The 25,977-nt window shown below is 38.5% G+C and overlaps 1 protein-coding gene and 2 non-coding genes across 4 annotated transcripts in view; all 3 read right to left on the minus strand.

Moving 5' to 3' along the window:
- ncl (nucleolin) overlaps positions 1-25,977 on the minus strand; it is a 35,107-nt gene that overhangs the window by 771 nt on the left and 8,359 nt on the right. The window contains exons 1-15 of one of the 2 annotated variants that reach the window (XM_039766284.1): positions 13,164-13,446; positions 12,435-12,551; positions 10,578-10,719; positions 10,302-10,439; positions 9,915-10,121; positions 9,464-9,613; positions 7,350-7,439; positions 6,993-7,116; positions 6,632-6,765; positions 5,788-5,914; positions 5,094-5,218; positions 2,540-2,666; positions 990-1,132; positions 751-877; positions 285-499 (exon numbers count right to left, since the gene is read on the minus strand). In XM_039766284.1, the coding sequence (XP_039622218.1) occupies positions 285-499; positions 751-877; positions 990-1,132; positions 2,540-2,666; positions 5,094-5,218; positions 5,788-5,914; positions 6,632-6,765; positions 6,993-7,116; positions 7,350-7,439; positions 9,464-9,613; positions 9,915-10,121; positions 10,302-10,439; positions 10,578-10,719; positions 12,435-12,551; positions 13,164-13,181 (1,984 nt within the window). In that variant the 5' untranslated portion in view covers positions 13,182-13,446. Of the gene's footprint in view, positions 1-284; positions 500-750; positions 878-989; positions 1,133-2,539; positions 2,667-5,093; positions 5,219-5,787; positions 5,915-6,631; positions 6,766-6,992; positions 7,117-7,349; positions 7,440-9,463; positions 9,614-9,914; positions 10,122-10,301; positions 10,440-10,577; positions 10,720-12,434; positions 12,552-13,163; positions 13,447-25,977 lie in introns of those variants that run through there. The other variant, XM_039766291.1, reaches the window with a different exon arrangement.
- On the minus strand, positions 1,205-1,287 carry LOC120520088. Its single transcript, XR_005631761.1, has one exon. It is a non-coding gene; the product is annotated as a small nucleolar RNA SNORD20 (small nucleolar RNA).
- LOC120520077 lies at positions 7,193-7,265 on the minus strand. The gene has a single exon (XR_005631760.1). It is a non-coding gene; the product is annotated as a small nucleolar RNA SNORD82 (small nucleolar RNA).

A 25,977-nucleotide genomic window follows, 5' to 3' on the forward strand; every position in this document is an offset into this window, starting at 1 on the left:
ATCTCATTTAAGATACATTCAAAAAGGACTTTCATCTTTTTGCTCATTTTAGCTTTTAGTCTATAATCAACAGTTTAAATTCATCTCTGGGATGTTAATCTTGTGCATGTTCGAAGTTTATATATTCTGTATGACCTCCCATAGAGAGGAGGAGAGGTTGGGAGCATGCACGGATATAGCCACCACACGCAGGATTAGGACCAGATTGCAGTGGGTGATACCTTAGTGCCACACATCCCATTACTATATTAAAAAGGGAAATATTCAGAATTGAGAAGACTCACCTCCAAAACCACCTCTGCTGCCACCTCTACCTCTGAAACCACCACGACCAAAACCTCCCCGTCCTCCTCGTCCCCCACCTCGGCCTCCACGCTGGCCATCTCCCTTAGGCTTGGCAAAGTCGAGGGTCACTTTACTGCCATCTATTTCACAGTCTTCCATGGCTTCCTTGGCAGCCTTGCACTCTTCCTCAGTATCAAAGTCAACAAAGCCAAACCTGTCAGAGACAAAGAAAATTAAACCACCAAATCCCAAAAGTGGGGAAAAAAAAAAATCTTTCAGAAGTCAGATGATGACACAAAAATCATGTAAGCACACCAGACCAGACACTCCAACAAGGAGAGCCACATGAGTCAGATGTGCGCTTAATCTACTTCTCGTGCGAATCCTGGCACTGGCACTACACTGTCAGAGAGGAGCTCATGAGAAGAGTGTGGTGGGGATTTTGGGGGTTAGTATTATACACACCCTTTGGATGATCCTGTATCCTTATCTGTGGCTATTCGGGCAGCTACAGCTCCATCAAAAGAATCTTTCAATGTCTGGTCGGTTGTATCTTCAGACAGACCTCGTACAAATAGTGTTTTTGTGGGTCCTGTGTTTACAGAGTAAACAAATTTCATCATTAAGACAAAGAAATTTACGTGCAGTGGTGAAAGAAGCCACTTCAAAATAAGCTTACGATAAATGTCAACCCTGAAACTTACCACCTGCTCCTCTACCTCCTTCCGATTTCTGATTTCCCTGGCAAAATTCCAATCTGACTGTTCGTCCCTCAATCTCAGTGTTGTTCAAGTTATCCAGAGCTTCCTTTGCATCTTCTGCACTTTCAAATTCCACAAATGCAAACCTTCAATGATAAAGTAACCATTTTAGTGAGGCAATACTAATGGCTGGTTGTGCCCCAATATTCCATTAGAGACTAGATCAGTACTTGACTATCTAGAGGATTAAATTAAAAACAGAATCATCAGTTTTGCTCAGAGAGTCAGTTCATCATATCTAGTCACACACACTTGGGACAACAAAATAATAGTAAAAAGGGAAAAAGCTCAAGACAGACTCAAAGAAAATGTGAATTTGGGATATATATATATATAAAAACAAAAAAAAAAAAAAGCAGGAAAACCTGGTACATTGACTTAATGTACAAAAATATAAATACTCGTTAGATTATCATCAATCCTGCTCTGTAGAGGCTGTCAAAGTAGTTTTGTGGTACATTACAGAACACACTCAACATTTTTGAGGAGTAATTTTTTTCAAAAGCACAGCATATATTAATTTGCCCTAAAAAGCAGTATTGTTACTTTGTTTTACTACATTTACAAGTCTCACCTAGCAGCTTGCAAGTGCAGCCAATTAAGCAAAATATCGGATGCATCAGACTGTATCATGAAATGCAACTACAGTAGTATTGTAAATGTTAGTTATAACTGAAATATTTCTCAGAATTCAGACATACAAGCCCCCACATTTCTACATATCAATTTGTACCTCCAACTGTCAGTCTTGTTACTGAATTTTTATTCTATAGTGAAAGGAACTGTAAACTTAAAAAAAACGAATTGTTCAAATTAACATACTCTGCAACTGAGCATCATCATCAATTGAGATCTGGAGACAATTTGAAGTTTGAATGTAATGAACAACTGACCTAGAAATGACCAAAAAAATCAATCAATCTAGTTAACTGCAGCCATAAATAAGTTAGCACTGATGGCTCAAATCTCCCATCCAAGTACTACATGAAACTGCTTCCAAGTATTGTTAATGTACAGACTAATCTGGGGTATATACATTTCTAAACATTTAAAGCTAGCAGCCATACCATCTGCTCAAAGACAATGTACATCCAGCCTCCAGGAAAAACCATGGCAAGTATCTAATAAAAAAAACATCTGCGTATTGAAAATGAATCTCTTCATTGGGTATTTGGTTAAGGTTCATTACATGCTACTTTTGGAGACACTTGCTCTATCCTTTTTAAATCATATGCTAAACTTAAGTGAAGGAAAACAAAGCTGGTTACGATTAAAAAAAGTGGCACTGACTTACAAAATTATAATTTGAAAAAAGGAATAACTGATTATGTACACTGTGCACTTTTCTGGTTGCCACTGAAAATAATCCAAGCAGGAAAAAAAAAAAAAAAGTACTACATACCTTACCACCCCAGAAGACAGCTCATTTCAGATTCGCATAGACAGAAAGCAACAATAGTTGGAAAGAAGCATAAAGTCTCAAGTACTCTTACCCTCTGGATCGCCCGTTGTTCTGGGGAATTCTGCAGGACACTGCTTTTTCAAATTTGCTTTGTAGGCTGTCTTCAGTAGCTGAATATGCTAGATTATTGACGACAAGAGTCTTTGAACCTCCTGCAGCTGACACAAAAGGTAAAAGTTAACATAGGTTCAAAATAAACATGTAAATTAAAAAAAAATGAGGGGTGACAGCAAACAGTCAAATATCTACATGACACCCAATCAATCAGGTTTTCACAGTCAATATGTTAACCATGGAAATAACAGACTGATGTAATTTAAAAAGTAGACTGCTTGTGACTGAAGATGTGCATTGTAAAGCATGTTGCTACAGGATCAGTTTTAAGACTTTAAGGAAGTTGAACATTCTGTCTCATCTCCTACAACTGTGCTAAGTATAATATATAAAGCACAAAAGGGAGGGAATACACAAATCCACTTCTATCTACTTTGCCACATAATATAAGTCAGGCAGTGTAATTTATATAAAAAGGCCACACTAAACAGAACAAGAAAGATTTCAGCCATGCACTTTTGACAAATTACTACCACAGTATAGCAAGCTGCTTTATAAATCCAAACTGGAAGCCCTTAAACAGCAACTCCCTATATATATAATTTGTACTTCTGATCAATTACAGCGGGAGTTAAGAATGCTCCTAAACATTCATTCAGAAAACTTCTCAAATAAAGTACAGTGGAAGGAAAATAAGCAATATCCTAAGACAACAGTTTTGCCATATGCAATTTTACTGGTTATTAAAACAAAGAAATTAGCTGGTAAAACAGCAACTCTCACAGTGTTAACACTGGCAAGATGTCTTATTCAAAGTGTGGCAATGCACAAGCACTCTAGCAAAACTCGCATGTGGTAGTCTCGAGATAATTCTTGCCAAAATAAGCTTACATAGTGTTGTACCATTTTTAAAAGCACTGTTACTATAGTGATTCATTTTTGAGACTGAAAAAAGTAGAGGCAGGGAAATAAAACAAACAGTGGAGCAATGCAGTATGTTTTGACGACTTTTTTTTTTTTTTAACTACATTGCCTCACATGTAAGCACATGTAAGAGCAGTAATTGCTGGCAGTTTGGTTGTCTGTCGAAACATTCACTCGTTGAATGGCACAGATAAAACAAAATACAATGTCGTAATAGAAGGTATACCACGTAACTTAGCACTACTGCACATATGTCAACATCAAATGTGCCATACAAGCTTAACTTAAAGGCAAGGTTCATCATGGTTTTCACAAAGTTAATGCAAAGAAAGACTATACATTAAAAGAATAATTCTAAAATGTATTAACATTGTTCTACCAGTACACTAAAAACTGTTAGAACTCAACAAAAATCTTAAGTAAACCAGCCAGACCAACAGTGTTTTTCTTCGTGTCCAACTACTCTGCATTTTGATCTACAAGTATACTCCGAGCAGTTTTTCTAAACACTTCTGCTATGCTCTAAAAATATTTTGGATCCGATTCTATCCCAGTCACTCTTAAATCTGACGTTCCCAGACTATTTAAAGGAAATGAGAAATACCATTCAAAATTCCGATTTTACTTTTATTACAATACTTTAAAACCCAACTTTAAACAGCCTGTCACCCAACATACATTGTCCCATAATTAGTCTTCGCCTTACACATGTTAGTTTGAAACAATGCCTAAAAGAATGAGGTAAAATTAAAAAAATTCAGGCCATTTTATTAAAATATTACTGCGTGTATATAAAAGGAGGAGAAAAAAAAAAAAAAAAGTAGGCATAATGAGTTGAAACCAATTCAATAGTGAGAAAAACCTGTTTTTCTGGGTAAGCCCATGGGTGGCCACTGGCCTTTTCATTTTAAATGTTGTGACATTAATTGTACCCTCTCACCACCCGTTGGACATTTCCAAAATAAAAACTCCACCTTTGACCTCCCCGCCTCTTGACCGATTTTACTTTGCTTGCTAACTGGTAGTCCTCCGGTTCCAAAACTGAAATGCCAGTTTAGATTTGATTTTAGTGAGGCATTTCAAAATACATTTGCACAGCAGGACCAAAGCAAGAGGGTCACAAGTGCTTCATGATCTGCACATACACAAAGAAAGTAAAACAATATATACTTTCATGTAGCCAAGTGCGGCTCATATGCATTTTACCTCATTTTTATGTATGCTTTTATGGCTTGCTGTCCCCAAAAATGACTTTTGCACCCAGCAGTCAGTACTAAACTGAGGGAGGCAATGCAGATACCCAGGATTTTGATAGCTCTTAAACAGATGCCCAAATACCATTAGGCCCTTTTTTTCCCTGTTTATTCTTACTATGGCTGCTACCAATAAATAAAATATACACACATATATATTTAAGTTCTAATATATACAATTGAATACTAATTTTTTTTTTTTTTAGTCTCATTTGTTGGCTAATTTGAAAGTTCTAATTCACATCAAAAATATTTTAATCTGTTGACTTTTAGTATAAGCAACACTTCCAAAAGCAATGTTATTACAAACACAAGTGTAAAACAAGATAGCAACTTAAGTTTTAAGTAGCTTACCAGTTTTGTTACTCTTTGCTCCAATAAAATCCAACAAGATTGCTCGACCTTCAATCTCTGTGCCCTGCTTTTCCTTCATCATTTTCTGTGTTTCGGCCTCAGTCTTGAACTCTATGTAAGCAATCCTTTTTCAAAAGAAACAAAGTTAACTAATGTACATCAATAGCAAAGTTTGGGTTTTACACAAAAATGAAATCTAACCAGAGACCAAGCTATACTTGCTTATCATTCAATTCACATTATAACAAGAGACACATCCACCCAAGAAATATTCAACCGATTTTGTCTGCCTGCACCAACTGCTTAAAAGCCGCAACACAAAAAATGTCTTAATGGTGTGCATTAGGCTTGTTTGTGTAGAAGGTGAACATGCCAATTTAACAGTTCCCAGAAATTAAGCTGTTTTACACTTAAAAGGTGATCTGTTGTGTCTTGGAAGCTACTGATACAGTAGCTAACCACCACAAAGACTTTTACCTCCAGAACAACATTACGATTGTATAAGGTGGTTTTAGCTTAACTGGAAAGGTCTTCTTAAAATAGGTATAAACATACTCTGTACACCTGTCTTTTGTAAATATCACAGGTATACAGGCTAAAAGCTAGTGTCTCTATCAAGGAAAGTCCTAAACATAATCCTTGTCTTCTAAAACCCTAAGCTTTGGGATTCCAAAAAACAGTCTGAAATATTTACCCTCGACTGGATCCATCTCGTGCACAAGGCATCCTGACATCAACGGCATTTGGGAACAACTCTTTCAAATCCTCTGAAGAGGAGGAGAAAGGAAGGTTCTTCACAAATAAGGTGCGGGAATCTCTTTCTGTTAAGGAAGATTAAAAAAATTTGCATGAAACAAAATGCCAACAATTGGAAACGCCTCTGTACAGTGGCTCTTAGAACTCTGTGAAGTCTCTTGAAAGTTAAATTGGCTGCTACATTAAAGTCCACACAAGTTTCTTGAATCAATCTGCTATTAGCATATTAGAAATGGTTTATGGCGCTTGGTCTTAAAGACAAAACTAGTATATTTTTACAAGCTCAAGTCATGGTGAAACAAATTTTTATAGCTCAAAAAGAACCCAATACAAAGGTTTCAGACGCTTACAGGGTCACAAGTAATGCACACAAATGTTTCCTATTCCCAGTCACAAGAGTAAATCCCAATATTGATATTTGCACTCTTATGTGTCAAAGAGGAAAATGCAACCTTGTATAGGTGAAACAGCACAGAGAACAATGAAAACTTTCTCATAAAAATGCATCTAACTAACAACATTCTGTATACGTTAAAATGAAAAAAAGGATCTCTCAGGCTTTTTGAATTTAGAAATGCATGAAAAGAAATTTTCAGATTCAAGTAATGAAGCACAAACTTTTATGTAAAGCCTGTAAGAATTTTAACTACATGAAATTGCTGAAACAATCAAATTGGCTTGCAGTACAAACTTGCACTTAACTATGCCCCAGACAAGCAAACATGTTGCAAATACAAATTTTTATCTGCATGTGAAAACCAAAGCAAAAACATGCTACTTGCCTTTCCTACTTGAAGGGTCATCTTTGCTTTTTGCTTTATCCAGCCTTATTTCCTGACCAAGGACCTTCTTGCCATTAAACTCCAAAGCTTTCAAAAGCTGTTCTTCAGATGCAAAATCCACATAGCCAAATTTCCTAAAAACAGAAATATACATTAAATAAATGGGAATTCCAAAATTTAATGCCATCTCCTTCCAAAAAAAGTGATGGGGGGGAAACCAACACACCAGCAGCATCCCCTTTGTTGATTTAACTTCCCCAACCCAAACAGTGAAGTTTAACAGTGTACTTTATCTACAGCAGAAAAAACTGTTTAAAATACTGCAGTACGTAAGACAAAACTACTGATAAGTATAACTTACTTATTAAAACCAATTCGAATATCCTGGACCTCTAAACCCTTCTTAGTAAAGAAGCTTCGTAGGGCATCTTTATTTTCTTCAAAACTTTTTGCTGTATTTAAATTTCCAACAAAAAGGGCGAAGCCTAAAAAGGACATACACATCATTAAGACAATTTTAAATAAAAAGGATACACCTTAATGTGGCTAATTCTTACAGCTACACATCAGAATTTTAAATTATTCACATCAAAAAAGTTCAGTATTAAGTCCCTTCTTATTCATCACATGTGTAGAAAATAAAGATCACCGAAAGATGTAGAAGTCACATCTTAGGTGGAAAAAAAAATAAAAAATTCAATGTATAAAAATTACTTACTTTCACCTTCAGACTTGGCCTTTTTGGCTGGTGGAGTTGCAGCTTTTGCAGGTTCTGGTTTCTTTCTTTTCCCTGCTTTTTGGGGGGCTTCTAAAAAGTGAAATAAATTATAAAGATAGCTGAGCTTCCAGGTAGCAATCATACATAACAAAAGAGCAACTGTGTATACTGAACTGTTACTACAGTAAATTTTTGCACCATAAAATACACATTTGGAAATCTGTCCCAAGACCGTATAATTAGTGCAAAGTAGAATGATTATTCTTTTACATATAGTATGTATGTTTGACTTGGTACCTCTCAGAAATGTCAAAACCAAGATTTTCACTGTTTCCATATAACACTTGTTTTACTCCAGATGTGTAAAACTCATCACAATTTCACACTGCATCTTAAAACACGCATTTATATTTCTGGCTGTATACATACTGTACCCTATTATGGTTCAGATTCACTTTCTTTTCATCCAGAAAAACCAGCATGTGCCTATACATTCACCAAAACAACAACAACAAAGACAGTAGCATGTAAAATGTGTTATACTTAGAAATGAACTTTGGATGGTCTGTGCTCAAAGTAACACAAGGAAATGGAGGGCACAGAAATGTGTATTTTGTGATAGGAGTCCATCCACTGGTCACACACAGAACAGTTTATTTTTGAAGGTAGCACAAACCTGTCACCCAATCTCGGTTTTTTGCAATTACTGCACTCTAATTCACATGCGAGAACAAGTAAATATTGCCACAGCACTCAGGGTGCATCTAATCATTTACCAGACAAATGTATCCAATATGACAAAAAAAAAAGTTTATATAAAGATATTCATAACCCATAGGTGTCTTCCTGCCAATAAATCATAATTTGCGCACACATGCTGAGGGAATCAGCGTGTCAATCTGCCATATCAAAGATCCCAACTACAATGGGCCACACACACACACACAAAAGGAAAGGCTCATTGCCACTGGATAGTGGAGGTCCACAGCCTTCCAAAGATATACAGCTGTCAATGATCAGTCATTTATAGTGCATTACACAGTTGTTTGTAAAAGAAAGGAATGGTGTGTGTTACAGCTTATCTTTACGCACCGTTTCACAATCTTGACTAAGAGCAGCACGCTTGCCAAAGGACTCAGTTCTACACTTGATCTGTCAGCATGTCTTAGTGTATAGCCTTTTAAGTTAAAGCATCATGGGTACAAATTACAGTACCCAGAGTATATGACTTCTACATACATTCTCCCTAGGTTAGTTTTCTGAGCAATATTATTTTAACTTCTAGTACCTGCAACATTTATTGTACTGGTAAGTACTGTTACACTGTACCTGCACCTCTCAGAAGTTTCACATAGAAATCCCTCCCTCTGATCAAATACCACTGTGTCAGCTTGTTGCTTGCTCCTTGTAATCTCCCTTGCCAATAACATCCCTCCCCCCAAAAAAGGGACAGACTATTACGGAGTGAAAAAAAAGTAACAAAAAATTAAACTCCTATGTCATTGTCCAAAATATTGTTTCTTTATGTCTAGTTACGAAATTTCCAAAAAGATAGGCAAAAAAGAATTTTAAACATCTTTGCAATGCTATAGAATATGACATCTATAACTTGGGGCACAAAAGAAAATTGATTCCAAGGTTGTGTATCACTTTTGGTGCTTTATGTAGATAATTCTGAAACAGCAAAATTAACAGCTTTCTTGCCTTGGATTCTATAAGGAAATGTTTGGGACCTCTAAATGTAACCCTACTTAACTAATTTTATATTTAAAAATCTTAATTTCAGTTATTACCACAATCTCCCAACTTTCAACAGCCCTCAACGTTGAACATCTAAACACACAGAATCTCATTACATGTTAATTTTTCATACTATGCAGGGTGGATAAATAACATTTTGATCACAAATCATACAGGGATGTTTATTTAGCAAAGAAATAAGTTGTTTTCATAATGGAGCCAAAACAAACCTAACTTTAATACTCAGGTAACGTGTAAACCTAGTGCAAAAACAGAATTCAATTTAAATTAAAGGCATAACCAATATGATCTTATATATAGCTCATGTAAACACTTTTCTTCACAAACACTCCTCCTGAATCTAAACAGCTCACCTTCCTCATCCTCCTCCTCATCATCATCGTCGTCATCATCATCGTCATCTTCCTCTTCCTCAGATTCGTCCTTAGGCTTAGCCTTGGCAGCTTTCTTTCCATGAACTGCAAGAGCTGGTGTTGTATCCATGGCTTCCTCCTCCTCTGAATCTAAAAATGAAAGATTATTTTACATAAACTGCAGAGTGACAAAAAGAAAAAAAAAGTCTCAATATAGCATAATTTAACAACTGTAGTCTAACAGATAAAACAACTTTAGGCCAATAGAAAGGAAATATGCTGCATAATACAATTTTTTTTTAATTTGCAGCAGCTTTCAATTCACTTCTACCACATTCTGCAGGCATAATTTATGGTACACTTCGTTTGACCATATCTGTTTTGGAGGGAAACAAAAAACATGTCAACATCAGGTGTGCACCTGAGGTTTAAAAAAAAAAAATAGCCTCACCTTCTTCGCTGTCATCTTCATCCTCATCTTCTTCTTCAGATTCCTCATCTTTTGCTGGTGTTGCTTTTTTGGCTGCTGCCACATTTGACTTAGCTGGTGTAACTTTCATACCTGCCTTGGGTGCAGGGGTCTTCTTGGTCATAGCAACCGCTGCGCCTTGCTTAGCGGGAGTTGCTTTCTTTGGGGGTGAAACAGTTGCTTCTTCGTCTGCAAAAGTTGAGAAAGAAAAAAAAAGTAGCATCACATAAAGACAATGTCCCATAAGGCCTAAGAAAATATCAGTATGGTTTGAATCTATATTTGTTCACTTTAAAAATATAATTACTTTACACCCCATGTTACATCTGCCTACCCCAATAAAAAAGTACAATTGTGTATAAATCATACCATCGTCATCATCCTCTTCCTCTGAAGACTCTGCTTTTTTTGCTGGAGTAGCCTTCTTGGCAGACATAGCTTTCACAGGTACAGGTGTTGCCTTGCCCTTTTTGGGGGTAGGTGCAGGCTCTTCATCTTCAGAATCATCTAGAAGGTGAACAAATCACTTTATAAAATGGCTAGTTCAATAATTTCTCTTATAAATTGAAGGAATGCATTTACTGTAAGAATGCCATGTACACTTTTACATATTACTAATGAAAATACCTATTTTGAAAGTCTTACCTGATTCATCCTCATCTTCTTCGTCATCATCATCTTCCTCCTCCTCCTCCTCCTGCTGCTTTTTTGCTAGTTTTCCATTTTTGGCTGCTTTATTTGCCTTAGCAGGTGTTAACTTGTTTCCCTTACCTTTTGGCTGTGGTACCTACAACAGCACAACAATCTATGATTAATGGAAAAAATGCAAGGTCTTCATGCATGTTGGCAACAAATTATAGCACTGGAGCTCAATCTTCAACAAAATCATCTAAACGTATTAGAAGCACAAAAGTAAAGCGAAACCAATTCTATCAAAAATTGTATTTATAAAAGTTATTCACATGTAGTTTATAGTGGTGACCAGGCAGAATAAGTAAACAGTTTATAATGTAACAGAATGCAATGCTGACCTGCTCTCTCCAAAAACCAAATACAAAAACAGCCAATGAGAAAGAAAAAAAAAAAAACAAAAAAACCCCCACCTCGTGTTGCATTATCCACATCACATGTCTGTTCTACATACATTCCAACTGATATTTTGCTAAATTATTACTGCTACTTAATGCAAAACTAGGACCCTTGAGGGAACAGGCAGATCTTCAATGGGAATGCATCTTTCCTATTTATATTCCATGTTGAGTTTTGAGGTAGTAGTAATACTTTTACAAAACATACACGCATTTTTCAAGTTTTCAGCATCTAAATACATGTGGATCATGCAAGCGGCGAGTTTTCTTCCCCCACCATTTTTTACATTGTTTATTATCACTGAAAACAGAACCACCACCCCCCTTTACAGATGTCCCCTTTCATAAAACACACAAAAATGTGATTCACACTGCATTTACATTCATATAACGATCTTTGGTTTTGCACAACCGACACCAAATTCCCCTTTCTGAACAGTGGTATCAGCTGCTGCCATAGGACATTATTTTTGGATACTATGTATTTCAGGATTTGCACGTTTTTTTTTGTTTTATGTAAACCTTATATTTTTTAAAATGACTACACAAACACAGACCATGAAAAAGAACTTGGGTACTACACAGTGTACGGAATACAGTGCATACACGAACATGGAAGAGAAACCTTAATGTAGATGATACATGTTTTAGCAACATATGTACAAAAACGTATCTTTTCATCCTGCAATTTCCTGTCTGTTGTACTTACTGTAACCAATCGCTCACAAACTGTTCAATATATGACTTCTTTGTAACTGTAATATGTTAGGTGTCTGCAAAATCCAAAATAAGGGCCACCTGAAAGCCACGTGGTTATAACTGCGACCAGCACTCCACGTGACTATGACGGGGTCATACAACTCTACGATGCTTCGAGTGTTCAAAAATGAATTTCTACCAAGTTTTGTAAACCATAGAATAGTGGAAGCAAAACGAGTATTACAAAACCAAATGCCTACAGTGCAACAAGCAGGCCGTTAATGGATCAACCCCTGCAGCCATTCCATGCCTAAACCAGACACGTGGCTACCAGGCAGCCCACCGAATCCACGTGCATTCTGGGACTTTCGGTTCTTCTCTTGAATGAAACGCACAGGTGGTAATCGAACTTTTTTTTGTCTGACGCTCGACCAACCTACGACAAAATCCGATTAAACAATCTAAAACCCAAATAAAAGCGTTTCAACATGTGTGACCTGATATGTAGGCCGGAGGAACCCTAGTGTCGAACGTGTGATCCACACTTAAGTTTTTGTTCAACCACGCCACATTATGACCAACCCATGTGGCCAAGCTTTCACGCTCCGACCTTTATTCTAAAGCCGTAATTACCCGTCTGTTGTGGACTAGAAATACAAACACTTTTTATATGCCATATAGAAGAAAAGCACATGCGGCCGGATTTTACCCTTACCATTTCCTCCTCGTCTTCCTCTTCTTCGCTTAAATCCTCCTCCTCCTCCTCACTAGACTCGACTTCTTTCGGAGGCGGCGGTGCTGCCTTCTTAGGATTGAGTTGTTTTTTGTTTGCCTGATATGAGAACACAAAAGTGGCAAAAATTGAAAAGAGATAACCTTTATTTTTAAAATAGGAGATCGTATGCCTTTTCCAAATCTAAACGGGATATCTGTATAAAAAAAAACAAAATCACAATCGGGGATCCACGCGGGCCGGCCCACTGGATATTTCACGTGCTGCTTACGGCCTACACCCGCTTTCTGCGGCACGCGACACAGTAATCATAAAATTCTCACTTAACGCATCGTCTACGAGTAGAAGACGTCCAAATAATCGTCTCATATGTAATCATTATTTTACACGCATTGATCTAATTCAGGCACGACAGTGGCTCGCATAGAGAAGACAAAAAATGAAGACATCACCTACGACACGATGCGCTTAAGAAAAACGACCGGATTTTTTAAATGGCGGTCGACTTCGGAAAGGCAATCGCAGTTAATGTCGGTGAATAAAAACAACAAGGCAGCGATCGCCATATATAAAGCCACAGTCAGCCATAATCTCCCGCGCAGGAGTCTGCAAAGTAAGGTACTGAAAACATTAGATAGCGACCGCATTAAATAAAAAAAATAAAAATACTAATCTTCGAAAGGTTTGCATGAAAAGTGCAAACAAAATTACCTTGGCAAGCTTCACCATCCTAGCGGTCGAAAAACTTCGATTTTGTTTCAGATCTTTTCTTAATTAATAGCGCTATTCAGCACGTGGCCTAACCTCTGCTGCTCTAGGCGGTTGTGAACAAGAAAAGACAGAGACGCAGGAAGGCGCGCGAGTTCCCTTCTTTCGGCCCTACAGCTACTCACACCGCCCCCCTGGCGTCCTCATACACACATGACCGTGGTACGTCCAATCATAGCAAACGATCGTTTCTCTCGGTGTCATTCGCCCAGTCAGGGAATGAGTTCGGGGCACGCACGCCCTCCTTCTCCTGCCCCCCACGGTTACGCCTGGTAAACTTTGTTTCACAAATCACAAGAGCCCAGCGAAACTCCTTCGTCACCGCCTCTTTCAATTCGTCAATAAGATTGACCGGATCGAAGGGCGGTCGATAAGGTGTGTATGGCTTGCAAAAACAACCAATCAACGACAGCAAATGCATAGATCGTCACCACAAGGTGGTTGTTTGTTTTTCCATTAGCCATTAGAATTTCGAGTAAGCCGTCATGTGGTCTTATGTTGTCCAACGAAATAGAAAGATCGCTGCCTATCCTCTAGTTAACACGTGCTAAGAAGACCTAGGTGGCCATGTTGGTTGTGTGCACTGTGTGATATAATTAAGCATTGTGCGTACTAAAATGACTTTTCCTTTCTGAAACGTCGTTCATTTGATAGTATGGCAGGTACTGGCATACCAAAATAAAGTCATTTTTAAAATAGGCATGATTTTTCTGCTGTCAGAATCATATTGTGTCCGTTAAAGAAAAAAAGGTTTTAATCTGTCTTTGTATATGTCCAGGGCCATACTAGATACGGCAAATTAGTCACTAATCATTGACATTTACGCTAGACGTGGGCCTTAAAATGTCAAAAGTGTTTGGAAAAGTAGTAGGGATGCATTTTTGTGAGTTAGTGGTTTGCTTATTTAATGTGGTTTTCAAGCATAAACAGCCTCGGTTAAGATATTGTAACATTATAGGCTGATGATTAAGACTGCTTCCTTATAACAACAGGAGAATGGGGTTGATGTCGGCGGTGATCAACTAAAAATTCTAACGGAAAACTATACATTACATGGTGCTAAAACCGGGATCATCACTCGTTGTCCTGGTTAGCTGCAGGCATTCGTTCCAACCAGTTTTTAATTAGAAGGCAGTCGTTGTAGATGATGAAACTTGGTATTTAACTGTATTGCTTATTATTGATTTCATTAATTCAAGACAAATTGTACAATTTAGTTTTCTTTTATGAGAACATTATCCTTTTGACAGTAGCACAATGGTAGCACTGCTGTCTTGCAGTAAGAAGACCAGCATTCATGTGTCAGTTTTTTCCTGTATGGAGTGTTCATGTTCTCTCCATGTCTGAGAAGGTTTCCTGTGGGTACTTCAGTTTCCTCCCACAGTCCAAAGACATGTAGGGTGCATGGATTGGCAATGCTGAATTGGCACTGGTGTGTGTCGTGTATGTGTTTGCCTGGGGATTGACATTGGCTTCAAACACCCACAGCCCTGCTCAGTATTGGGCAGGCTTAGAAAATGATATAGTGTTTATCCATACACTTTGCACATCACAATCTTCTCCTTTTCTCTAATTTTATTTATAAACATATTATTAATACAGATAAATCACAATGTGTATTCACAATTGTAAATGGAACCAGGTTAGCAAGATATTAACTTTGACTGGTTAAGTAGACATGAAACAATTAAAACTTTAATGCAACTGCTTAAAACTAAAATAGACACAAAGGTTTTGAATCATAACAAGCAAGGTAACTAAAATTAAGCCCCAAAAATATGTTGCTTTATCAGAAATTAAATGGGTTCTAATTAAGAAATTGGTTGAAGTGAAAACCCGTGGCCACTGCTGTCCTCCAGGACCATGAATGAAGACCTCTATGCTAAAAGGAAAATAACATTATTTTAGCTCCAGAACAGAAAGATTATTTAACTGAATATACTGTACATAGGGATTGTTGGAATCTGTTAATTCCTGCAGTGGGTTGGCACCCTGCCCAGGATTGGTTCCTGCCTTGTGCCCTGTGTTGGCTGGGACTGGCTCCAGCAGACCCCCGTGACCCTGTGTTCGGATTCAGCGGGTTAGAAAATGGATGGATGGAATCTGTTAATTCATTTATAACCTCCAGTGAACAATGCTATTTCAATTCTCATTGGCTGCAAGTCAGGAACCTACTGTGGATGGGTGCTTGTTTGTTATGGAATACACTCACACACATAGTCACACAGGGTGATTTAGGAGTGAAGAGTAAACCTAACATACTGTACATGTCTTTATGTTGAGGAAAGCAAATGTAGACATGGGTAGAAGGTGCAAACACTTGCCTCCAAGTAGTTGGGAATCAAGCCCAGTCTACTGGAGCAATCTATTGTATATCATATTCATCCATCCATACATTTTTAGGTGTGTTTGTATATAATGTGCAAAGCACCTATTGTGATAGCCATGACAGTCAGTCTGACTGCACAAACCAACTCAGCCCCCAGTAGACCAATTCTGACAGTCAATTTTGTGTTGAGATATATTAAGCAGATTGTACTGCAGAAAATTATCACATTTTAAAATAGATTGAAAAGCATTTGCAAATCTGTGAACTTGTCTATCTTAAAATGGAGAAGCATTCTGTGTAACTTTGTGTACAAATTCGTTTACTGTTTCAATTTTACCTTGAGAGTAATTACATCAGCTTGTACATTTAGTATATTTTCCTCTTTTACTCATCTGAGCACCACTTGGATTACCAGTACAAGTGAGTCAGACACCAATGAGAGTGCACACACACCAGCTGCTATTAGAGAAACACATACACAAAAAGTCACCTATCTGAAAATGAATGGAAGAGGAAAGAAATTCTATAGGCATTGCTCAATAAGAATAGGATGAATTAATAGCATTTACATTATAGTATAAATTACCTAATGGGTGAATTATCTAGCTTTATTATTGTAAAGAACAGATGTTATTAACCTGCAGCTAAAAGATATTTGAAAGAATTGATAATTTGAGGAAGGTGCAACATCCCCTAAGTGATATAAAGATAACATGAGGTTAGAAAGGAAACTGCAGTTTATATATGGGCAAAAGATAACTGTGTGCCGTTTAACAAAGATCACACTAAAATTTCTACAGTTTACAAAGGACCATGTTCTGCAAATAACAAGGGCGGAGCTGAATTGTGCTCTACCAAAACAGTTGGGTAGCAGCCAGACATTTGACAAAGAATTGGGTTTACAGTACTCTTTCCCTTCTTTGTATTGTGAGACAGAAGTTACAAACTTTAAGATAAGTGTCACCTTTGTTATACAATAAATCAGTTCATTTCCAGGTTCTTAAATATTTAGATAGTTTTAATAAATTACTATTACTAATAATATTAGTTTTAACTAATATTTATATATATAATTCACTAAGGCAAGACACCCATGGAAAGCATGCTCGAAGGGGCGTGGATTTACTAAGCCGCCGACAAGTAAGACACCTATGGCGCGCGCAGGGAGGAGCCACGCCCACCAACTCCAAGACCATTGGATACGACAACTCGCAGAGCCACGCCCACCAACTCGGACGCGACGACACAAAGAACGGCGTCATTTATATTTGTCTGTTGTAGAGGCCTCATGTACCTCCGAGCCACCTTGACTGTTCATAGAGGCATGTTTCTTGTGGAGGTGAGTCGCCATATGCAGCGTGTAAGACAGTTTGCGAGGGGTATCCCATGGGATCCTTAAAACAATCTTTTACAACTGAGGTTAAAACACAATGAAGTAAGCAGTCTTTAAAAACCGAGTTTTCGGTTACAACGCACGACCATATGCTCTGTAGCAAACTGTTTTACACGCTACATACAGCAATTCGCATCCGTGACAAAAATGCGTCTTCTTCACTCACGGACAATTATATGTTGCTCTCTCCAGAGTTCCATCTTTTCATTCACTTTCTGTTGTATCCTCAAACCCTCCCTTTTTAGACAACTGTGTCTTTCCAGAAGTGTTCAACCATCAATAAATAATTATGCGGCGTTTGTTATGCCGCGGGTTCACTATTGTGTTGTATTTTGCTCTCTCCAGAGTTCCATCTTTTTATTCACTTACTGTTGTATTCTCACACCAACCTGTTTTAGACAACCGTGTCTTTCCAGAAGTGTTTAGCATTCAATAAATAATTATGCATGACATTGAGTGTGTGTCTACCCAGTGTGGGTAAGCCGTTGCACCCAATTCGGGCTGCAAACCGTGGAATTCCCACTAAGTGTGACTCATACGCTCCCACTGGTTGCGTCCCTACCCTTTGTACACACCCCCTCCCACCTCGCTATTACCGTGGTCGGGTGTCTTGGTGGATTATATATAGAAAAGCAGCCAAAACCGCACAGAGCAATGAAAAGTCTACGTCAGTCACAGGTACATCTGGACTGTGTAAAGACGACGACTCAAGTGACGAGTTGGAGGTGGGCACATGAGCGGGCAGTGCATACTGAATGAGAAATCAGCAGACTAGCATGACGGACGGAGGAGAATGGACGTCCTTCTCCTCTCCTCCAGTTCCAGACTCCGCGCCGTGCACCCCCATCCCTCCGTCTGGCAGGAGAAGGCGCAAGGACGGTCCGCCAGTTTTCAGCCACGGACGATTGTGTGTTGGTTCGTTCCGTGCATTGTTACAATGTTGCTTTTCTTGCTGATTTATTAAATTACTGATTTTTCAAATGTTAATTTTCTCCCTGTGCTTAAAAATCATTAAAAAACCGGCCTGATTATGCGGCATATGGTACGCCCCAGGTTGGCTAGTTAATATGTAAATGGGGAACTAATTTCAGTTGCTTTTCTTCTTTTATGGAGTAATATTGATTGTGATTTTTTTGGTAGTGTTGTCCATTTTTGCTTTACAGTTATTTTTCTTTTGGTATTTTGAGTCTTTTGGTAATTTCACCTTATTGTTTATACAGTATGAGTTGGCCTTTAGTTTAACTGAGTGGTGCTGTAACATTACTAACATTGAGTAAGGGCATTGTATTTACTGCACCAAATATTTGTTTGGTGATAATTGTTCTTTTTTGCCTTTTTGGGATCCCTTTGGTTATAAAAAATATATATATATCAATCAATGCCATTTGCACATCACTTAAATTGGACTCTGCTTTCTATTTTGCATTGTGTTTTTAAGTACAGTACATGATATTGTAAGATGCTGTTAAAAAGCAGATATTTAATGTAGTGTACTAACACATGAAATTACATTTTATTATCACTGTTATTTTTAAATATGACATATTGTTACAAAAATATTTAACAAACAAAAATGTTACAAATGGCTCTTTGATGAAGTAACAAAAAATTAAAAATGAATCAATTTTTGTATCAGTAACTAAGTCCCCAAATGCACCTGAATGTTATGTCATGTGTACATTTTTTAAATCGATTGAACATGTATATTCTAGCATAAAGTTAGAGGTGCAAGGTCAACAAACATGCTTTTTTAAGGGAATAGTAAAGGAATTAAATAAATAAATGACAACACAAGAAAAACATACTAACTCCTTGCAAGCAGTGACACAGCTGAAATCCAGTCCAGTGACAACTGCTGTACGTCCATGCTGCCTATCACAAATGTCATAGTAATTTTTTACCAAACTTGTATCTGATTTTAAAGAATTGGCTGAGCTATTTAGAATATTAATGACTAAACTAGTGTGAACCTGGCAAGGGTTTATCACTTTTCAGTATGACAATACCTACAGCCCAGCAAAGTCAAAAATTCAGCCAGAAAAGGCAACTCAAAATGTAACACAGGAAAATATTTGGTATCAGTTGTATCAGTTATTAAGTTATAGATACTTATTCAAAAGAAGGAATTTACAAATGTACTTGCAACACAAATTGAAATAGCAAATGAAAAACTATCAGTGCCTCCTTATGAATGTTTGATTGAAATAACCTACATTTGGCTTGTTTGCCCATCAATCCTGTGATAATGAGGGTGAAGTTTTCTTTGTTGTAATCTTTCCCTTATGCACTATGCAACATATGTGTTTTGAATCAAAAATAAGTGGGTTTCATTTGAATCGTAATCATATATTGGTCGCCCAATGAAAATCTAATGTCTCCCCAGCTAAATTAGTCTTGATGCTGACCTTGGTTTGTGGTCAAGTTCGAATGTCAAAAGTGATATTGTTTGCCTTGTACTTTTATTTTATTAATTACCCTAATTAATATTAATGTAATTCAAATTTTGTTATTTTCTGTACAGTTTCAGATTATAAGGTTTTTAAATAACAGTATCTTGAATGCTGAGTGAGGGTAAGTAGACGGATTCAGGAGTTGAAATTACACTTCTTAGCATTTTAGTGTATAAAAGATATCAACATACCCAAGATGTAAATAGATTTAATGTGTTGTCTTTTGGAAATTTTAGAATGTGTAACATAATCCTCTATTTGTGTTTCTGTGGGTTATCTGTTACAACCTAATATGCTCTAAATTTAGTACTTTTTCATTTTTATGTACAAGCATATGGTGCTACTTTTCAGTGTGTGCATGGTATAAGTACAGTTGTGCTTGAAAGTTTGTGAACCCTTTAGAATCTATATATATAATTCACTAAGGCAAGACAACCATGGAAAACATGCCAGAAGGGGCGTGGATTTACTAAGCCGCCGACAAGTGAGACACCTATGGCGCACGCAGGAAGGAGCCACGCCCACCAACTCCAAGAGCATTGGATATGACGACAACTCGCAGAGCCACGCCCACCAACTCAGATGCGACGATACAGAAAAAATGGCGTCATTTATATTCGTCTGTCGTAGAGGCAACATGCAGCTCTGACCCACGCTGACTGTTCATAGAGACATGTTTCTCGCGGAGGTGAATCGCCATATGTAGCGTGTAAAACGGTTTGCGAGGGGTATCCCATCGGATCCTTAAAACATTCCTTTACAACTGAGGTTAGAACACAATGAAGTATGCAGTCTTTAAAAAACGAGTTTTCGGTTATGACGCACGACCGCGTGACCATAGCAAACTGTTTTACACGCTACATACAACAATTCGCATCCGCGACAAACATGTGTCTTCTTAGATGCTCCTGCACTTTGTACACACCCCCCTCCCACCGTGGTTGGGTGTCTTGGTGGATTATATATAGAAAGGCAGCCAAAACCGCACAGAGCAATGAAAAGTCTACGTGAGTCACAGGTGCATCTGGACTGTACAAAGACTCGAGTGACGAGTTGGAGGTGGGCACATGAGCAGGCAGTGTATACTGAACGAGAAACCAGCAGACTAGCATGACGGAGGGAGCGGAGTGGATGTCCTTCTCCTCTCCTCCCGTTCCACCCTGAGCGCTGCATGGACGATTGTGTGTTGGTTCGTTCCGTGCATTGGTTAAAACCCAATGAAGGAAGCAGTCTTTAAAAACCAATAAGCCCTGTGCCTCTGTTTCATTACCGTCTCACCTGCTTCACCAATGCAGGCCCGCAACAGGCGATCCGGCGTCATTCCCATGACCCGGGCAGCCAACCGGGTAACCAAAGTCTTTGGGTTCAGGGGGGAGTATGGTTACAAAGCTGAAACTTAAAGGAATTGACGGAAGGGCACCACCAGGTGTGGAGCCTTTTGCTTCATTTGACTCAACACAGGAAACCTCACCCGACACGGACAGGATTGACAGATTGATAGCTCTTTCTCGATTCTGTGGGTGGTGGTGCATGGCAGTTCTTAGTTGGTGGAGCAATTTGGCTGGTTATTTCCGAAAACGAACGAGACTCCCGCCTGCTAAATAGTTACAGACCCAACAGCGGTCGGCGTCCAAATTCTTAGAGGGACAAGTGACTTTCAGCCACGTAAGATTGAGAATTAACAGGTCTGTGATGCACTTGTATGTTCGGTACTGCACGCACGCTACACTGAATGGAGCAACATGTGTCTACTCGGCGTGGGTAAGCCGTTGAACCCCATTCGTGATGGAGACTGTGGCTTCCAATTGTTCCTCACGAACGAGAAATTCCCAGTACGTGCGGGTCATACGCTCGCATTGATTACGTCCCTGCCCTTTGTAAAGCCCCCCATGGTTGGGTGACTTGGTGGATTATATATAAAAAAAAAGCAGCCGAAACCGCAAAGAACAATGAAAAATCAACGTGGAAACCGACTGAGGCGGTGTTTGGAAAATTAACAGTCAACGTGACTCACATGTGCATGTGGACTGTACACAGACGAAAGCGACTCAGGTAGGGAGTTGGGGGCGGGCACATAAGCGGGCAGTGCGTACTGAACGAGCGCTGTTCAACCCCGACCTTCGCTTTGGAAGGAGAAACCGCGATGGCGCTCCTCCGGTTTTCAGTCATGGACAATTGTATGTTGCTTCGTAGCGTGCATTGTTGCAATGTTACTTTTCTTTGTGGTTTATTAAATTACGGATTTTTCAAATGTTTATTTTTTCCTCTGTGCTTAAAAATCATTTAAAAAGCGGCCTGATTATGCGGCGTAGTGGGTTGGCTAGTTTTCTATATTTCTGCATACATATGACCTAAAACATTATTAGATTTTCACTCAAGTCCTAAAAGTAGATAAAGAGAAACCAGTTAAACAAATGAGACAAAAATATTATACTTGGTCATTTATTTATTGAGGAAAATGATCAAATATTACATATTTGTGAGTGGCAAAAGTATGTGAGCCTCTAGGATTAGCAGTTAGTTTGAAGGTGAAATTAGAGTCAGGTGTTTTCAATCAATGGGATGACAATCAGGTGTGAGTGGACACCCTGTGTTATTTAAAGAACAGGGATCTTGTCAAAGTCTGCTCTTCACAACACATTTGTGGAAGTGTATCATGGCAGAAACAAAGGAGACTTCTGAGGACCTCAGAAAAAGAGTTGTTGATGCTCATCAGGCTGAAAAAGGTTACAAAACCATCTCTAAAGAGTTTGGACTCCACCAATCCACAGTCAGACAGATTGTGTACAATTGGTGGAAATTCAAGACCATTGTTACCCTCCCCAGGAGTGGTCGACCAGCAAAGATCACTCTAAGAGCAAGGAGTGTAATAGTCAGCGAGGTCACAAAGGAACCCAGGATAACTTATAAGCAACAGAAGGCCTCTCTCACATTGGCTAATGTTCATGTTCATGAGTCCACGATCAGGAGAACACTGAACAACAATGATGTGCATGGCAGGGTTGCAAGGAGAAAGCCACTGCTCTCCAAAAAAAACATTGCTGCTCGTCTGCAGTTTGCTAAAGATCACGTGGACAAACCAGAAGGCTATTGGAGGCATGTTTTGTGGACGGATGAGACCAAAATGGAACTTTTTGGTTTAAATGAAAAGTGTTATGTTTGGAGAAAGGAAAATACTGCATTCCAGCATAAGAACCTTATCCCATCTGTGAAACATGGTGGTGGTAGTATCATGGTTTGGACCTGTTTTGCTGCATCTGGGCCAGGATGGCTTGCCTTCATTGATGGAACAATGAATTCTGAATCATACCAGAGAATTCTAAAGGAAAATGTCAGGACATCTGTCTATGAACTGAATGTCAAGAGAAGGTGGGTCATGCAGCAAGACAACGACCCTAAGCACACAAGTCGTTCTACCAAAGAATGGTTAAAGAAGAATAAAGTTAATGTTTTAGAATGGCCAAGTCAAAGTCCTGACCTTCATCCAATCGAAACGTTGTGGAAGGACCTGAAGCAAGCAGTTAATGTGAGGAAACCCACCAACATCCCAGAGTTGAAGTTGGTCTGTACGGAGGAATGGGCTAAAGTTCCTCCAAGCCGGTGTGCAGGAATGATCAAAAGTAACCGGAAACGTTTAGTTGCAGTTATTGCTGCAATTTGGGGTCACACCAGATACTGAAAGCAAAGGTTCACATACCTTGTACCACATACCTTACCTATTGTAAGTGGTTTGAATAATAGCATAAAATGCTGTTCAGACACTAAAGTGCTCATCTAGTTGCAAAATGCAGGGCCACTTGCAGTGGTCTCATAATCATTTGCATGTCCCATATTCCCTGAATGTTGTGGTATATGGCCGGCAGTTCATCCTGGCCAATACCCCCAGGCTGCCAGATGGAGCCCTCCCTGCAGCATGGAGGTGCCCCGAATTCCAGCAGGTAATCATGGAAAATGGAGTCTTTATTCACAGCCCTGCTGGAGACCATGGGTGCTGCCAGAGGACTCCACAGGGAGGCTCAAAGATTATTTTCCATACAGCCCGGAAGTACGTCCCAGTCACGGGGACAGAAGAAATGACATACTTCTGGGTTGAAGAAAAACGAGTTTTTATCCAACCCGGAATTGTTGCCAGTCACATGGACAGAAAGAGAGAAACACTTCCGGGTCAGGGACTATAAAAGGACTGTGGGAGATCCCAGCAATGAGCCAAGTTGGGAGGAAGGGTGACTGAGCTGCTGGGAGATGTGGATGATTATTGATTATTGTGATTATTATTGTGTATGAGTATTGTGGAGTGGAGGGTGCTTTGTGCACATTATTATTGTAATAAATCCATTATTTGGACTTTTATTTGGCATCTGGTGTCTGGTCTGAGGGTTCAAGGGGACAACAATGCCCCCTATCTGTCACAATATTAACAATTTGGCATTACAAATTTCATGCTCCTTCACAACAGTGAGCTAATGTAAGGTATAGAGAAGAATAACTGGTTTTTCTACTGGGTAAATTGTTGTGAAAGTGCATGGATAACTCTGAACCATGAAGATTGCATTTATGGTGATGGAATCCCTGTTTGTGTGGGAAAAGCAGTAGCTGAGTGATGAGAATGGTGCTGGCAGAGCAAAAATATTAAAGTTAAACAAGCTTCCTCTGTTTGTCAATGTATTTTAGATTGGACTTAATGTTTTACTACAGCTTTTTCTTTACACTTGTAGTTTTGAAATGAAACCAGCAGAAGGCAATGTTGTTCCACTAAAATGCTGTGGAAGTTTGGTCTCCTGAATATCAAAACAGTGAGTGTCTGAAAAAATCAAAGAATAATGTCCATGTGCCTATACTGAACCAGCTAAATTAGCACAGCAAAAATGGCATAAAAAGTTTAATGCTGAACTTTATAAAAGCAGTATTTTCTATGATTAAGAAAAGTGTTGAAATTAAGAAAATTGGGATCATACTTTTTTACCACTCAGTTTTCATTTTATATATTAACAGAATTCTCAATCTCGATGCAGATAAATGATTAAAAGTACACTATCAAATTTACAAGCTTATCAGTACAAAAAAAATCTTTCACAGCATACACCATAAAATACAGCATTGACAAATTTTAGCAGGAAGTAAAAAGGTGTTTTACAAATTAAACAAACTTGCAATATAAACTACAATAAAGGATACATTGAAGAATGATAGAAAAAGTAACAGTGTCCAATCGTGATAAATTTTGGGAAGAGTTTTAAAAGGTAACAGTTCAAATTAAAATATCAAACAGTGACAGCACCGTTATTGTAAAGAGTTCTTCCACCCATTTTGTTGTAACTTATTTAGGTTTAAACTATCCAGTCATTGCTGGCTCATTTTTTATAGAGCAGTCGTTGAAAGCATCCTCAGTTTCCCCATAATCATAAGGAAATCCATATGAGCATACATACCATTAAGAATATGTATACATCGTAGGTCAGGAAACATGCATGAAATATAAAAAAGACCACACTTAGCCAGGTTATTATGTCACAGTCTAAATTCACATATGCTTTATATTTTATTGTTGTTTTTGTTACTTTTGAATAACTTTTCATATTTTTATGTTATATTTATTGATTTTGTTTATTTTTGTTTAATTGTGTACTGTTGCATTAAGTTTGTATTATGTGCGATTTCCTTTTTAGGTGGTCGCCAAGAGGCAGGGCCATGCTGATGTCACCACTCCTGAACCCTATTCCTGCCTATTTAAGCCAGAGAAACAGGCTCTAAGGGAGCACTTCATTGAAGTTTGTGAAAGGTATTAAGGTATTGTTTTCTGTAATTAGGTTTGTAATGAGGATTATCTTTGAGTCAAATCCACTTTATTTAATAAGCACCTTTTTGTGATTATGTTTGTTCATTATTAAAATAATTTCATTTTACAATTAATTTTTGTTGCCTTTTGGCTACAAGCCAGAGTTTTAAGGAGGTTTCTTCTCCTTTGTGAGTAATTTTGAGACTGGTAAGAATTTTGCTGAACTTTAAAACCTAGTGTTCCAATTTTTGTGCTGATAGGGAAGGTCCTGGCCTGTATTTTTGGTCTATTTTGAAGGCTCCATACCCCTTTTTGCCATGTTCAGGTATTCCTCACACAGCATAGGTAATCATCTCTTTCATGTATTATTGTCAAGAAAGAGGTACAGGTCACTAAAAGTGGGAACTATTAGGCACATAGTTTCTTTCCTACTTAAGTCACTCTCGAGAAGTACAACGCATGCTAAGGAGAAGCAGTCAGATCATCTGCTGGCTTTCTGCTGCTGGCGAGCTGTGTGTTTTGCTTGTCGCTTGTCGTTGTTTTAAGAGCTGGGAGTACATGATGCGTGTCTGCCAAAAGCAATCCAACAACTGGTAGGTTTGATGTCCGTGGACTTGTTTTAAATGATGGCTCACTGCCTTGTCTCACGTGACGTTGTAAAAACAATACTTGTCCTTTATTTCCGGCCCTGGGCGTGGTTAAATCTCTTTCTCGCAGACTGAACACACGCTAAGGAGATGCCGTCGGATCATCTGCTGTCTTTCTACTGCTGCTGCTGCTGTCGCGCTGCCTGTCGATCATTTTAAAGC

Source organism: Polypterus senegalus, chromosome 1 (assembly GCF_016835505.1).
Source record: "Polypterus senegalus isolate Bchr_013 chromosome 1, ASM1683550v1, whole genome shotgun sequence".
Lineage (NCBI taxonomy): Eukaryota > Metazoa > Chordata > Cladistia > Polypteriformes > Polypteridae > Polypterus > Polypterus senegalus.